The sequence below is a fragment of the Barbus barbus genome (genome assembly GCF_936440315.1).
Source record: "Barbus barbus genome assembly, chromosome: 6".
NCBI lineage: Eukaryota > Metazoa > Chordata > Actinopteri > Cypriniformes > Cyprinidae > Barbus > Barbus barbus.
In genome coordinates this window covers 19,828,891-19,844,671 of record NC_136734.1, presented here as the reverse complement: position 1 = coordinate 19,844,671, position 15,781 = coordinate 19,828,891, and the positions used below count along the sequence as shown (strand labels likewise).

General features: G+C 36.5%; 1 protein-coding gene across 3 annotated transcripts in view; it reads left to right on the top strand.

Annotated features, from left to right (window-relative positions):
* The window catches only part of msh3 (mutS homolog 3 (E. coli)), a 60,129-nt gene that overhangs the window by 9,933 nt on the left and 34,415 nt on the right, over positions 1-15,781 (top strand). For all 3 annotated transcript variants that reach the window (XR_013784289.1, XR_013784290.1, XM_079418120.1), the window contains exons 9-12: positions 8,163-8,293; positions 9,903-10,011; positions 12,419-12,503; positions 13,755-13,864. Coding sequence is in view for 1 of the 3 variants with exons in the window: in XM_079418120.1 (XP_079274246.1) it covers positions 8,163-8,293; positions 9,903-10,011; positions 12,419-12,503; positions 13,755-13,864 (435 nt within the window). In the remaining 2 variants the exon portion in view is untranslated. The remainder of the gene's footprint in view (positions 1-8,162; positions 8,294-9,902; positions 10,012-12,418; positions 12,504-13,754; positions 13,865-15,781) is intronic.

Here is a 15,781-nt window from a genome sequence, read left to right as displayed (position 1 = left end):
ACTGATCAAGAATCTTCCCATTTCTGGTTGGGCAGGACACACATTTATAAAAACATTAAAAAAAATTTGTCCAATGAACACTGATTAAAAACACCTAAAATTAAGTTTGGGGCATCGGGGGACACTGCCTGTATTTTCTGAACAGTGCTATAGATTAATTCTAGGGCAGTACTTTCTTTAGCCTTCGGGTGAATGTAAACAACAGTTACAAAAATCTGCGGGAATTCCCTAGGTAGATAAAAGGGGGGCATTGAGACTGAGAGTTCAATGTCTTTTGTACACAACTTTTCTCTTACTAGCATTGTTCTACACCAGCGCTCATTTATGTACAGGTACACCCCGCCCCCTCGCGAATTGCCAGTGGTCGCTGCAACCAGATCCATGCAAAAAGGACCATCAAAACCATCCAATGCAATGCCAGCGTCCAAGTCCGCTTCTCCCAGCCGTGTTTCTGTCAGGGCCAGGATACATGCTTCTTTAAATTCATGTTGGTATCGGACATGGGCTTGCACTTCATCAGACTTGTTTCGGAGGGACTGCATGTTAGCAAGGAGGATAGAGGGCAAAGGAAAGCGCGACAGAGGTCGCCTTGCTCACTCGCGTAATCCACCTCTCCTACCCCACTTCCTTGATCTCCGACGAGGTGCGTTAGTAGAGCTCCCGTTCTTTCCATACTGCCATTTGATGTCGGTGATATTCGGGAAGGTTAGATCAGGACCCGGCTGTATAAAATCCGAGACTGAAAGGTGCCGCACCAGGCCTCCGCCAGATGGAAAATCTCCCACTACACCACCAGCAGTGTACATCCAACAGACCATTTCATTGTAACCGGTCAGGAAAAAAGCGATCGCTGCAGAGCTGATCATGCACGCAAATTGCAGATGCGCGAACAAAAACTACGATCAGATATGAAAAGAGCACTTGGATAACTTTAACGAGTTATACAAACAACAAACAAACAACCATCACGCTACTATGCTGCCGGTCGCTGCGTGCGCATGCGCCCTAAAAGGGTGTTGAACAATTAGAAATTCAACATGTTTTTTGTAGTCACCAACACATTTTCAACTCTGCATTCACATCACAACTTTAGAACAGGGGTGCCCAATCCTGCTCATGAAGGCCAATATACTGCAGAGTTTATCTTCAGCCAGTTCCAACACACTTGCCTTGAAGTTTCTAGTAAGTCTGAAGACCTTGATTACTTTGGTTCAGGGTTAGAGCTAAACTCTGCAGGACAGTGGCCCTCCAGGAAGAGGTTTGGATACCCCTGCTGCAGAAGAACATGCAGGTCATGAATTGGGTTCCACGACCACCTTCAATGGCCAAAAGTAACCACACTTCTGGAAGTGACGTCATCTTCGATAACAATGAATAATCATGGATAAATAAGTGAGTGAGTAGTTTTGAAGGTGCTGGATTATGTACTTGCTTGGAGTCCACAGCAAGGGTCATCACAAAGCCAAACCTAGTAAATTCCTAAGGAAAAAAAGAAATGACCATTGCAGTCTTGAGAGAAACACTGCTCAGTTGACAGGGGCAAAATCTCTTGTTTTGTCTTTTAAACAGACAGATGTTGTTGATTTAGTTTTGACTCGGTCATCCCTGTGACTGTGATCACTGTTGCCAAGGGCAACGCTTAAAGGTACCAAGAGGACTGAGGAAGGTAATAGATTAAATTAGTGAGGGGCACATACTCCAGGCAAGAATGCAGCCTCCCCATCAGACTCTATCTATATCTTTCTGTACTGTCCTATTTGTACTGCTGAACAGTGTACATACAGTGTCTTTGTGGTGTTTTCAGAATATTTGTTTGAGAATCCCAACTAACCCAACATGGGGACACCAATGGTAAGAGTTTGGAGGCAGGTTTGCTTGACCATTGACAGACAGAGAGACCTGTTTAATAAACAGTCATTGTTTTTGCAGTCCTGATTGGTGTATTTGTGCAGAAATTTCACACCTAAGCTTTAATTGTCCTGATCACACTCACTTCCTCAAATCTTCTGTTCCTAATTATGGGTTTTCGGTCATGTTCTCCCTGCCTGTCTGGTCTCCAGCTGCTACTTTTTTTTGCCTCATTTTACCTCCTTGTGTTTTATAACCAGACATGTCTGGCCTTGTTGTTCTTTGCTGTCCTTCTTCTCTATCACCCTGTCATAATTTTTCCATGAACATAACCTCTAATATTGTATTAATGGTGCTAGAAAATCTGGGGGGAAAAGAAGCATTAAGCAGAATTATATATCAAAATATTTAAAGGTCAAAGCCTCTGACCGATCCACCTGAACAACTGTCAAATCACTGCGTAGGCATTTATGTCTGCATACAAGCTTTAAAGGGCACTGTTGTTAGCTTAAACTCAAGACTTGTTAGAATGGAGTGTGTGAACTATGCAGGCTTGCATAAGTGCTGTCGGTAAGCCTCCATTCTATCAAGTGATGGTTTATGTTTGTTTTTATATGGAAGTAGGGAATTAATAGCACCCTGTAAAGTGTTTTAAAGGGATGATTACCCCAAAATTCTAATTCGGTCCCACTTTATATTGTGTCCCTAATACCTGTTTACTTGCATAGTAACTAGATCTGTACGTAGTATGTAACCACAGTGCAAGTACAAATTGGTACATAGTATCTACAGCTATAATATTTCTGTGACTACATGCATTTAACAACCCTCAAAATGGTATGTGTGAGTACAATTATGTAACAGAACATTGGTAACAACACTTTTTTTCACTTCACTAAGTACTCGTGTAACAGGAATTATATAAGTACATTTTGTAGCAACAGTATGTATAAGAGTAATTGGAACAATTTGACCCAGGGGCTGGAAACGGGTAGTTTTAGGGATATGTAAAGTGGGAGGAGTTGGATCTCGAGTTGGAGTTGGTGCACCACTGTAATACCAGTGTACTTACATGGTAACTCCTCAGGAACTCTCCACTTAATATAAAGTGTAAAATGCTGGACACCAACCACTATTTATATGTAAAGCCTAACTTACTGGCCGCTGCTGTGTAACATCAAAGTAATTACATGGTAAATCCATAGGAATTGTCTACTCAATATAAAGTGTAACACTTTCTTTACCAAAAAGTGCTGTTAGTCCTGTTACACATTTGTACTTACACATACCATTCAGGGGGTTGTTACTTGTGTGTAGTTACACAAACATTAGAGCTGTAGATACTATGTACCAATGTGTACTTACTGCGGTTACTACGTACACATCTAGATACTGTCAAGTACACAGGAATTAAGGACACTTGATATAAAGTGGGACTGAAAATTCTGTCATTAATTACTCATCCTCATGTTCTTCCAAACCCTTAAAACATATTTTTGATGAAATCCGAGAGCTTTCTGACCCTTCATAGACAGCAATGGAGCAACCATGTTCAAGGCACAGAAAGATAGTAAGAACATCGTTAAAATAGTCCATGTGACATCAGTGGTTCAACCTTAATTTTATGCAGCTACAAGAATAATTTTTGTGCGCAAAGAAAACAAAAATAACGACTTTTATTCAACAATTTCTTCTCTTCCATGTCAGACTTCGACACATTCATTATTTTTGTTTTCTTTCTGCACCAAAAGTATTCTCGTAGCTTCGTAAAATTACAGTTGAACCACTGATGTCACATGGAGCATTCTATTTTAATGATGTCCTTACTACCTCTCTGGGCTTTGAATTTAGTAGTTGTGTTGTTGTCTATGAAGGGTCAGAAAGCTCTCGGATTTCATCAAAAATATCTTAATTTGTGTTGAAGATGAACAAAGGTCTTTCCTATTTCTAAAATACTGATTGTGGGGGGCCAATTTATCATCATTGTTAAAATCTGACATTTGTTCTCTATTTTTCCATTCCATTCTTCATGTTGCTGTAAATACTATTCAGCAGTACAGACTAATATAAGGTATACTGGTTTCCACTGCCAACCATGTGCTGTGCGCTTCAATTCTCAGGGGTGTGATAGTGCGGGAGGGCCCATAGCAACTGTTGCCGAGTGGTTGTAGTGCTGTGGGTTAATGAGAGCCTCAGAGGAATTGCAGGTGGTGTGTTGAAGGTGCCACTGCCATCAATTTCTCCCAAAGCATACTGGTTACTTGAAATGGATTCTGAATGCTCCTCTGCCGTACCGTATCAAACTACTTTAATTTCTTCATACACAAAACAATCACGCTTCATCACTGGTTTTTGTCTATTGTTTATTCCTTAAAATAACTTGGCAAATTTCCTCCTGTTTTCATTGTTTGGCTTTGATAGCCAGTGAGGGTAATACAATTTCTACATTGAGGGTTGGAACTGGTCTTTGAATTAGTTACCTTTCAGGTGAAGCATCTGTTGGCAAGCTGTAAGGACAAGAATAAACATTGAGATATAAAACTGTTTAAAGTACAACCAGCACACATGTATGCAAATAATACAAACCGATTCCAAAAAAGTTGGGACACTGTACAAATTGTGAATAAAAACAGAATGCAATGATGTGGAAGTTTCAAATTTCAATATTTTATTCAGAATAAAACATAGATGACATATCAAATGTTTAAACTGAGAAAATGTATCATTTTAAGGGAAAAATAAGTTTATTTTAAATTTCATGGCATCAACACATCTCAAAAGAGTTGGGACAAGGCCATGTTTACCACTGTGTGGCATCCCCTCTTCTTTTTATAACAGTCTGCAAACGTCTGGGGACTGAGGAGACAAGTTGCTCAAGTTTAGGAATAGGAATGTTGTCCCATTCTTGTCTAATACAGGCTTCTAGTTGCTCAACTGTCTTAGGTCTTCTTTGTCGCATCTTCCTCTTTATGATGTGCCAAATGTTTTCTATGGGTGAAAGATCTGGACTGCAGGCTGGCCATTTCAGTACCCGGATCCTCCTTCTACGCAGCCATGATGTTGTAATTGATGCAGCATGTGGTCTGGTATTGTCATGTTGGAAAATGCAAGGTCTTCCCTGAAAGAGACAACGTCTGGATGGGAGCATATGTTGTTCTAGAACTTGGATATACCTTTCAGCATTGATGGTGCCTTTCCAGATGTGTAAGCTGCCCATGCCACACGCACTCATGCAACCCCATACCATCAGAGATGCAGGCTTCTGAACTGAGCGCTGATAACAACTTGGGTTGTCCTTGTCCTCTTTGGTCCGGATGACATGGCGTCCCAATTTTCCAAAAATAACTTAAAATTTTGATTCGTCTGACCACAGAACAGTTTTCCACTTTGCCACAGTCCATTTTAAATAAGCCTTGGCCCAGAGAAAACGCCTGTGCTTCTGGATCATGTTTAGATATGGCTTCTTTTTTGACCTATAGAGCTTTAGCCGGCAACGGCGAATGGCACGGTGGATTATGTTCACCGACAATGTTTTCTGGAAATATTCCTGAGCCCATGTTGTGATTTCCATTACAGTAGCATTCCTGTATGTGATGCAGTGCCGTCTAAGGGCCCGAAGATCACGGGCATCCAGTATGGTTTTCCGGCCTTGACCCTTACGCACAGAGATTGTTCCAGATTCTCTGAATCTTTGGATGATATTATGCACTGTAGATGATGATAACTTCAAACGCTTTGCAATTTTTCTCTGAGAAACTCCTTTCTGATATTGCTCCACTATTTTTCGCCGCAGCATTGGGGGAATTGGTGATCCTCTTGCCATCTTGACTTCTGAGAGACACTGCCACTCTGAGAGGCTCTTTTTATACCCAATCATGTTGCCAATTGACCTAATAAGTTGCAAATTGGTCCTCCAGCTGTTCCTTATATGCACATTTAACTTTTCCGGCCTCTTATTGCTACCTGTCCCAACTTTTTTGGAATGTGTAGCTCTCATGAAATCCAAAAGGAGCCAATATTTGGCATGACATTTCAAAATGTCTCACTTTCAACATTTTATATGTTATCTATATTCTATTGTGAATAAAATATAAGTTTATGAGATTTGTAAATTATTGCATTCCTTTTTTATTCGTAATTTGTACAGTGTCCCAACTTTTTTGGAATCGGGTTTGTATAATGCAAAGTTGTAACCCAATCTTTCATGACCATTTAAATTTTGTTGCATTTTGTAAGAAGGAAGGATGCGACATTTACCTTGAAGCATTTTTAAAGGGGTACTTCACCCAAAAATGAAAAATAACCCTGGTGTCGTTTCAAACTTGTATGAGCTTCTTCCTTATGTTGAACATAAAAGAAGATATTGTGAAGAATACTGGTAATCAAAGAGTTGATGGTCCCCATTGACTTCCATTGTATATCTTTCCCTACTATGGAGGTCAGTGGGGACCAACAACTGTTTGGTTCTTCAGAATTCTTCAAAATATCTTCTTTTGTGCTGAACATAAGAAACAAACACATTTGGAATGACACGAGGGTGAGTAAATCATGACACAATTAAAATTTTTGGGTGAAATGTCCCTTAAATGGATCAAAATGTTGCCAACATGATTTATGGCAGTAATGCATACTGTAACTAGTTGAGAGACTATATAGAATATTTGTATTTGGACAAATTAATTTTTCACTGCAAGAATATTTAAAATGAAGACAAAACATTGATCAAAATGACCTAAGATATTGCCTTCTCTAAAGCATGTATATAAAGCATAGTTGTGATTTGTGGAAACAGTCACCCATGGGCACAATACTGTTTTAAATGAATTATTACTATTTGTTTTTTCCAGCAAGTCGATTACACTGTTGGGGAAGATAAAGCTGGCTGCACGCTTGCACAGGCCACATATGTTCATTGGTTGCCCCAGCAACAGCACATAAATACAAAGAAAACCTGCGTCCTTGAGATCTCTGTGGTGTTGAATGGTGGGGAAGCAAAAGTGAATGGACTGTGTGTGTGTGTGTGTGTGTGTGTGTGAGACTAATATGCACCTTAAATGCACTGAGAAAATCCACTGGTATTGAAGGCTTTAGGATGAGACCAAAAAAAAAACAGAATTCGTTTCTTCTTTGAATAATTTCTATTATGTAACAAGAATATTAAGTAACCTTAATTAGTCATTTCAAAAACACGTGAAGCTCATATTTCATCCTAAAATCAAAACAGAAAAAAATATTTTGAAGGAGGAAAAAAACATATTTGAGCCATGTTAATTTGTAATTTTATTTATAAATTGTGGCATAACTTAATAGTTAAGCATCCCTGCCTCAAATGTTCACTGCTGTAATTAAAAAAAAAAAAATTGTAGTAGTAGTTCCTAAGGTGGTTCTCATTACATTTTCATTATTATAATATAGTAATTATTACAATTTCAGGAAGGACACATTTGATCACATTTAAAGACATTTGTAATGTTACAAAGATTCCTTTTACATAAAAGCTTTGAACTTTTCTATCCATTAAAGAATCCAAAAAATGTCATGGTTCTGCAAAAATATTAAGCAGCACAACGTGTTTTCACATTGATAATAACTAGAGATGTTTCTTGAGCAGCAAATCAGCATATTATAATAATTTCTAAATGACCACGTTACACTAAAGACTGGAGTAATGACAGCTGAAAAATATCTTTATATTAAAATATAGTTAAATAAGCCATGGTGCGCATAGGAGAGACGTCTTTCAGAAACGTTTAATAATCTTATGAATGATAGTTTTCATTGTTTTTATGTATCCATAAGGACAATAAATAATTGCATGCCATATATAAGTCAAATTATATTTTTTAATAAACAATTACATTTTTTTTTTGCATTAAGATGATAAGAATTGGGGTGAAAATTGGCTTATTCATTAAATTTAGTTTTCTAAAAAACATTTATTTCTTTAGGCAAAATTTAATTTTCATTTTCATCACACTGTGTTTATCAGCATGTAAGATCCATGGAAATCAAACCCATGATCACTGATAACTCTATTCTACTGTAGTGAACTTAAGGACCTTTACAAGAAAACTTTTTAATTTCTGATTTTTTTTTTTTGCAAGATTTTTTTGCACAAACACTTTATGATCTATGATCGTCTATAAAAAAGATTTTCGATAACATTGACATTTTTTTTTTTTTTTTTTTGAAGTGTAATATGGTACACAGAATATAGAAAGTATGCAAGAACATTTTCCCGTTTCTCCTAGAGGTTTTACCTGGTGCAGTCTCCCGTTGTCCTGTGTAAACCTACTGTTTGTCTCCTCTTTCAGTGTCCAAGCAGATGACCGAATTCGCATTGAGAAACGGGAAAACTCCATGTTTGAATACCCAGCTGCAATGAGAATTATAAAGGATTTCTACAGAGACACCCCTCATCCAGCTGTGGGAAACCAGGAAAAGGGTAAATGGCTTTCTTTGTCTCCTGTCTGTGTTTTGATCTCTGACCTCCAGTCATGATGAATCATCGGCTGGTCTTTAGGATAGAGATGTCTGCCCAAACTAATGTGAGGTCAGTGTGTTTAATTGAAAAATCATTCCCTGTAGGCAGAAGGGTGGCAGATCAATGTCTGCTGTCCTTTAGGCTGGACATGTGTAGGGTGGTGGCTTTTCCTGGCAAGACGGGGACTAAATCACCTTTTTGTCTTGTGTGGGATCCATTAATTGCACACAACAGACTCCCTCACCATCACTGAAGTTTTCTCTGATGCTCCTTGCTTTGTATCTCAAATGCAGCTTGATGTCACGTACATTGAAAAATGTTGACAAGCAACAAGTCTTTAGTCTAATAATTATTGTCCCCAAACACCTTCTGTCATGTTTATTGCAAATAGGGATGTCAGAAGCACCGGCGCTTCAATACCAAGTAGATTTTAAAACGAAAACAATGTAACAGTCCAGTTTTTTTCCACAGTAATCGTGACAAAAACCAGCATGAACATGAACACAAAGTTAAACCCGAAGGGGGAAAATTGTGTAGGTAATTTTATAATTAAATTCAAGCTAATTACAAAGCATTGAATTTATGTTTATATCTGATTGATTTCAGTAATTCTGTTTCACATTTGGTGAATTTTGCATTTAATTTTCTTAATTTCTTTAACACTTGAAACTAATGTTTGCCTAATTATTTAATTACTGACTGTTAACTTGAATAATTACTTGCTTAATTAAGAAATAATTTAGGACTACATGCTTTTATTTGAATTTAATTAGTAATTTTAATGACATTTATTTTTTTAAGTGATTTCAAAAACATTAGATTTTGTTATGATGTCAAAAATCGATATATAGAAAGAGTTATGAATTTCCATGATTTCTATAGATTGCTTAAATATTGGTATTGTGACAATCTTATACAGAGCGCTCAGTAAATCTCTTTGTTTGCAGATTTGTTATATGTGAGTAGAAAGTCTAGAAATCTTGACAGTGACACTACAGTTTAAAGGATTTGTATAAGTCTCTAATGCTCAACAAAGCTGAATTTACTTGATTAAAAATAGTTAAAACTCATTTTCACACATTTTACAATTAATATTTGTGAAATGTTGTTATAACTTATTCCTGTGATGGAAAGTATACAGAAATTCGGAAATCTTGTTAATATGCTGATTAGGTTCTCAGGAAACATTTATTACACTTGATGTTGAAAACGGTTGTGCTGCTTAATATTTGTGTTTTCAGGATTATTTGATCAGTAGAAAGAACAGAAAAAACAGCATTTATTTAAAATAGAAATATAATAATCTAACATTCTACATTTTTTGTTACTGTCACTTTTGATCAAATTTAATGCATCTTTTCTGATTAGAAGTATTAATCGTAAAAAATCAAATCAAATCAAATATTGGCCCCAAAGTTATGGTAGTGTATACAGAAAGGCAGAAGCTTTAAAACATATTTTTTAAGACTCAGTCTGTCCAATTGCACATTAATGCTAAAAGCACAAAACATCAGTCAGTACAATTAAGTAATATAATATGTTTTTATGCATTTTCTTTTTTTCGAAATAGGTTCCTACTCCCTCTGTATGGGTCTGGAGAGCCCCATCATCTGCTGTCTTGGTCCTGTGATCCAGTATCTGACTGAGTTTAAGCTAGAGAAGATTTTACTATGTTCCAGGTACAATTTAACCAAACATTTTGTCATCATTTATCACCCTCATGACTTTCTTTATTCCGTGAAATGCAAAATGATTTAGTTTAGCACAATGTTCTTGCTGCTCTTTTCCATACAATGAAAGTGAATGGGAACTGTGGCTGTCAAGCTCCATAAATGACAAAAATAAGTTATAAGTAGCAAGGGATGGGTATCGTTAAGGTTTTAACGGTATTACTACTCTTACCGATACTGCTTATCGATCCGGTACTTTAACGGTATTCTTATCGGTACTTTTTGTTTTACTTTGTTTCTTTGTTCATATTCTTACAGTATCTTATCTTATGTATATAAAACACTAAAAATGTCTGCACTTCATCAATTTGTAAATGCACCAGTGTGCAGGTATTTTTAGTGTTTTATATACATAAGATACAGTAACAACATGAACAAAGAAACAAAGTAAAACAAACTGACAAATACAATAAAACAAACATACAAACAAAATGAAATAAACAGTGCTTTCATTTTTCCATGAAGGTCTCTACTAATATTAATGTTCAGGTAAGTAATAGTTACAAAAGTAATCAAATGTAAATAAGCACTGCGTAGTTTTCACTGTATGTTCTGATAGATTTATGTTTATTAAAGCTATAACGTTGTTCAGATTAAGAGCTGTGGGTGATTTTCTCTTTGCATTTTGTTCTTTGATTAACATTGAAGGCTCAAGCTCCAGTCTGACACTTTAAGACAATATACTGACACGCATCGGATTTTCTCCCAACTGTTCTCGTCCACTTAAAACATAAAAGTGAAGACTCTCATAACCGGCCATTTTGACACATTGTGTGTGTATTTTTTGGCATATTTTTGTGTGTTATTTCGACGCGCCCGAAGCTCAAAGTGTACTTTGCTTGTCCGTTTTGGAGCACGCCGCCGCGCAGGCACACGCGCGCACACACATTTCAGCCTGAACAGCGTAACTTGTTCAGATTGTACTCTCAACGTTTTACTATCAAATATGTCCTGCAATGTAGCAACAGTAAAGACGGCATTTTATAACAATCCCTGATTGAGCTGATTCAGATGTTAAGTTTTGGTTCGGAGGAACGAATCCGCGCCGCTATGAAGGGAAGGGAGTTGTGCTAGAAGAAATGCGGCTATAATCCTTGGAAGCCAAAATCGAAAAAAATAAATAAATACTTAGCTTAATATAACAGCCACAGGCCTAAAGTGTGAGCAGATGTTTGAATAGTTGGTTCTCTCTTCTATCATAATTAAACAGGACTTTCATGTTGCGTGTGCTGAAGTTCCCCGCGTGAGCGCGATCTGGCTTCTGAATTGCGCATAGCAAAAATGCATCATAGACAAATGTTTGAATATTATTGCACATAAAAACAGCTGGCGACACTATACATATATATATATATATATATATATATATATATATATATATATATATATATATATATATATATATATATATATATATATATATATAGAGAGAGAGAGAGAGAGCAAGAATAAATGTATGTGTGTTTTCTTAATTTCTCCAATACCGACAGAAGTACCGAAAACGTCAGATCTTATCGATACTCCGGTCTTTCATAATTTAGCCCCGAGACCGATTTAATACCGAGTTTCGGTACCCATCCCTATAAGTAGCCTAAAAACTTTTCTTTATGTCATTCACATCAGGTTTAAAAAGAAAAAACGTGAGAACATGTAAATTTGATGACAGAAACAAGGGCTAATTTGAAATTTTGTGTAAATCCTTTTTCTGTTTTTCCCTTTGGTTTCTGTTTATGTTAGTTTGGATTTATGCTTTGACAGTGCTTGTTGTGTGGTAATAATGAATATTTGAATAATAAAATAGCAAACTCAACAACAGAGTGTTAACTATGTGTTCACTGTGTATTTCCTGAATGAGTCCGTGTCTGCTACACCTACACATTGATGAATTCCGTGGCATAGTGTGAACCTATTAGGAGACAAACTCTGTTATTTTTTCTCCTCACCTAAAGTAGACACATCTCACACCTACTTCCATCAGGCACATAGGTATTAACAAGGGCCTTCGTTTATCCGAGTATAGCGTAGCAGCGGGAAACAGAGCCAAATCTGAATCATGATGCTAGTAGAGTGTCACCCCTGATGTGTGAATGTTCAGAAACATCCTGTAATTACAGACTGATTAAGCATGTTCTTTAAAGAAAAATAAGAGGCGTTGACCTCGCAGACTTTCTGAAAGGGTTTTAATTAACATGCATCATTAGCTGAAATAGGGCCTTGCTACATAATAGTTTGTCATGACAGTGTATTATTGCTAGTCTGACTTTTTTCAAAGATGTGAAAATGTGTAAAGATGTAATTATGAAGCTGGAGTTGTTCTTGTGGAAAGCACATTTTGGTTGTGTTGTGATATTTGCAGCTCGTTCAAGCGGCTGTCGAGTGACGCTGACCATATGCAGCTCAGTGCTGCTACCATGAAGAACCTGGAGATCCTGTGCAACCAGGTCAGTCAAACTGAGGAAAATATGCGTGATTGAATAATTTACATAAGCAGTCGCACTGTTTACACCTAGTACTAACATCCGTCTTGGGTGATCTGATAATCACTTGTGCTCAGCAATTAAACATTGCTATTTACATAACATGTGTCTAAAATGATTCTTCAGAGATCACTTGTGATTGGATTTGACTATGTGCTATGTGCATCAGTGTTCTGTGAAGACTTGTTTATGTACAACAGAGTCCAAAAATCCAAGAAAACATTGTGTTGGTATATAAGAAATACATTTCAGTTTCTGCATTTTAGATGCTAATTAAAATTACATTTGCTAAACAGTAAATTTGTGTAAACGTGCGATCATGTGACTGTCAAGCTCAAGATGCTGATCATCTCCTGCAGCCACTAAAGCAAAAGAAAAAAAGCTTCTTTTTTTCATTTAATCTTTTCACTCTAATTATATTATGCTGAAAAATATAAATAAAAGAGTAAATTACAAGCATTCATTGCTAATGGTCTCAGATTAAGAAGCCTTTGAACTAAATTATAAATATTAAGTATGTAATGGCTAAATAGTGACAGCTGAAACTCAGATTTTCAATTTTACAGTAGATCAAGCTAAATGATTATAACTAACAAATAAAACCGTGTAAGATCAGTAAAGATAGATTAAAAAATAGTATTAAAAGTTGCTGCAACAATGACTATGGGCGTTCTGTGAGGTTCAAACCTATGAGCTTTCAACGACTTGCTCATTTTTTTTAGTGAGTTTTAGTGATAGTGAGTTGAATGTCAGTATTAGGCAAATTACTTGGAGAACAAAATATCCATTTGACAATTTTTGTCAGATGTGGACTGAAGGTAATCCAACTCAGTTTCTGTGAAGATCAGATAAAATTTGAAGGAGGATTATTACCAAAATCTTTTTTGTAGTAAAAAGTACATTTCTTTCGCTAATGTAGAAATGCATTGTCTGTTACAATGAACATAACATTTAAATAAAAATCCTGTTTAAGAAATGTAACTTTACATTATGATATTAAGACTTACCTAATTTTACCTCTCAGCTTCGCTTTAAAACTGTATTTTTATGTAGTATTAGGGTGTAAATATAACAACATAATATAATTATGCCATTTTTCTCTGCCTTGTGCCTGGATAATAACATGGGCGTTTGTTTATTGCTAACCAAGTGATTTATCTGTTACCTAGGATGTTGGTTTGGATTTCATAATGACTTCCTTTTTATGACTGTCAGACCACAGGTTCAGTAAAAGGCAGTCTGCTGTGGGTTCTGGATCACACTCAAACTCCATTTGGGAAGAGACTTTTAAGAAAGTGGGTGAGCCAGCCGTTGAAGTCTGTGACGTGAGTCATTATTTAATAGTATTATTCAGTAATCACAGTGATTTGAATGCTAATATGGAAGATGCAGAGTGTTTGCAATGTTGAATAGAAGTGGCATGCACAGATCTTCACTACACCACTACAGATAATATTGAGCTGGAAACTCTGAGCCTAGGTTAATCCTAGTCCTAGAATATTTTGAAAACAGAGGAACTTTGCTGCCCTCTTTTCAGACAGTGGCGGGATTACAATTCTGTTCTGGCTCTTTCGAAAAATCTCCTATGGATTATGGGAAAACACTACTGCATATAAAAATGGATAACCTGCCATAAAATGCAGGTTTTTAATCTGAGGTTTCTTCTTTTTGGTTATTACTCAAATTTAGTATTGATGTTTTATCTCCCAAAAATTAAATTGACAAGGCACCAACAAATCTGATTTCATCTTTATATGCCTTTTAAAGGTTATGGGGGATTGTTTGGATCTGTGTGTGATGTAATGCATGCTTACAAAGAATCCGATTATGTTTGTAGAGAAAAATAAATATATAAATGTTTGAATCCATAACAATTTAATCTTAAATCCACATATTTTCCTGCCAAACCTCTTAACAGACATGTTGGGGAGCATTTTTGAATTGAGACTATCATGCCATTGAATGTGAATTTCCATGGAAATGCTGGCGTGGTGTCTGTGGAATGGTTGAGCAATGCTGTTAGATTACGAAATTATCTTAAACTGTCTTTACCAACCTCATAAGTATCATTCAAAAGTTTGGGGTCATTATGTTTTTGAAATAAATGATTATTTTTATTGTGAAAAAATGCATTGAAATGATCCAGAGTGACAGTAAATGCAATATAACGGTATAAATAATTTCCATTTTAAATAAATGCTGTTCTTTTGAACTTTCTATTTATCAAAAAATCCTGATTTAAAGAAAATCTACATCCCCCCCCCGCAAAATTATTAAGATGTTGTCAACATGGATAATAAAAAAAATATGTTTCCTCAGCATCAAATCAGTATAATAGAATGATTTCTGAAGGGTCATATGACACTGAAGGCTGGAGTAATGACTGCTGAAAATTCAGATTTGATCAGGAATAAATGGCAATAATCTTTTGAAATAGAAAAACTTTATTTTTAAAGGGGTCATCGGATGCAAAATTCACTTTTCAAGTTGTTTGAACATAAATGTGTGTTGGAAGTGTTTGTACACATCCATCCTATAATGATCAAAATCCACCCAGTGTTTTTTTTTTTTTTTTTAATCCCTATTTTAAAATCTCCTTTCTGAAATCAGGCTGTTCTGAGATTCCTGTCAGAATGACGTAGTTCTGTACAGGCCTCTCCCACGATAGTTGATTGACAAGATCGTCTTACATTAGACCTGCCCTGAGTGAGCTGTAAACAGTCTGACCGCCGACTCCGGTGCAGAGGAAGACAAGATGTCTCAGATTAAGCGATTGAAGTGTTTAGTTGTTGGATGTAATAATGAATATAGCAGTCATCATTTACTCCTGACATCCGAGCCGCTGAAGACGCAGAGGATTAACGTTACTTTCACTTTGAAGTGAATGCGCCGATCCTCGATCTGCCTAAATGCATCTATGTTCGCGCGAATCATTCGTGATCCAGCTTCATCTACAGAAGAAACAGTCTTTTATAAATCTTTGCAAATCGCCTTTCCTAATAACTTGCTAGTTAGCCAGTTTCGCGGCTAAAGTAAACAGTACTGCTTGTCACCCCACGGAAGAGAGGGGCGGGTTCAGCAGAGCTCATTAGCATTTAAAGCAACTTGGGCTGAAAAAACGACTTCATGAAAACAGAGCTGATTTTGACAGGGTAAAGATGATGTTTTTTACACTACCATTGAGAAATTTTAACCAAAGTATGTTATAGACTTTTCATTAAGACCCTAAAGAATCATATCAA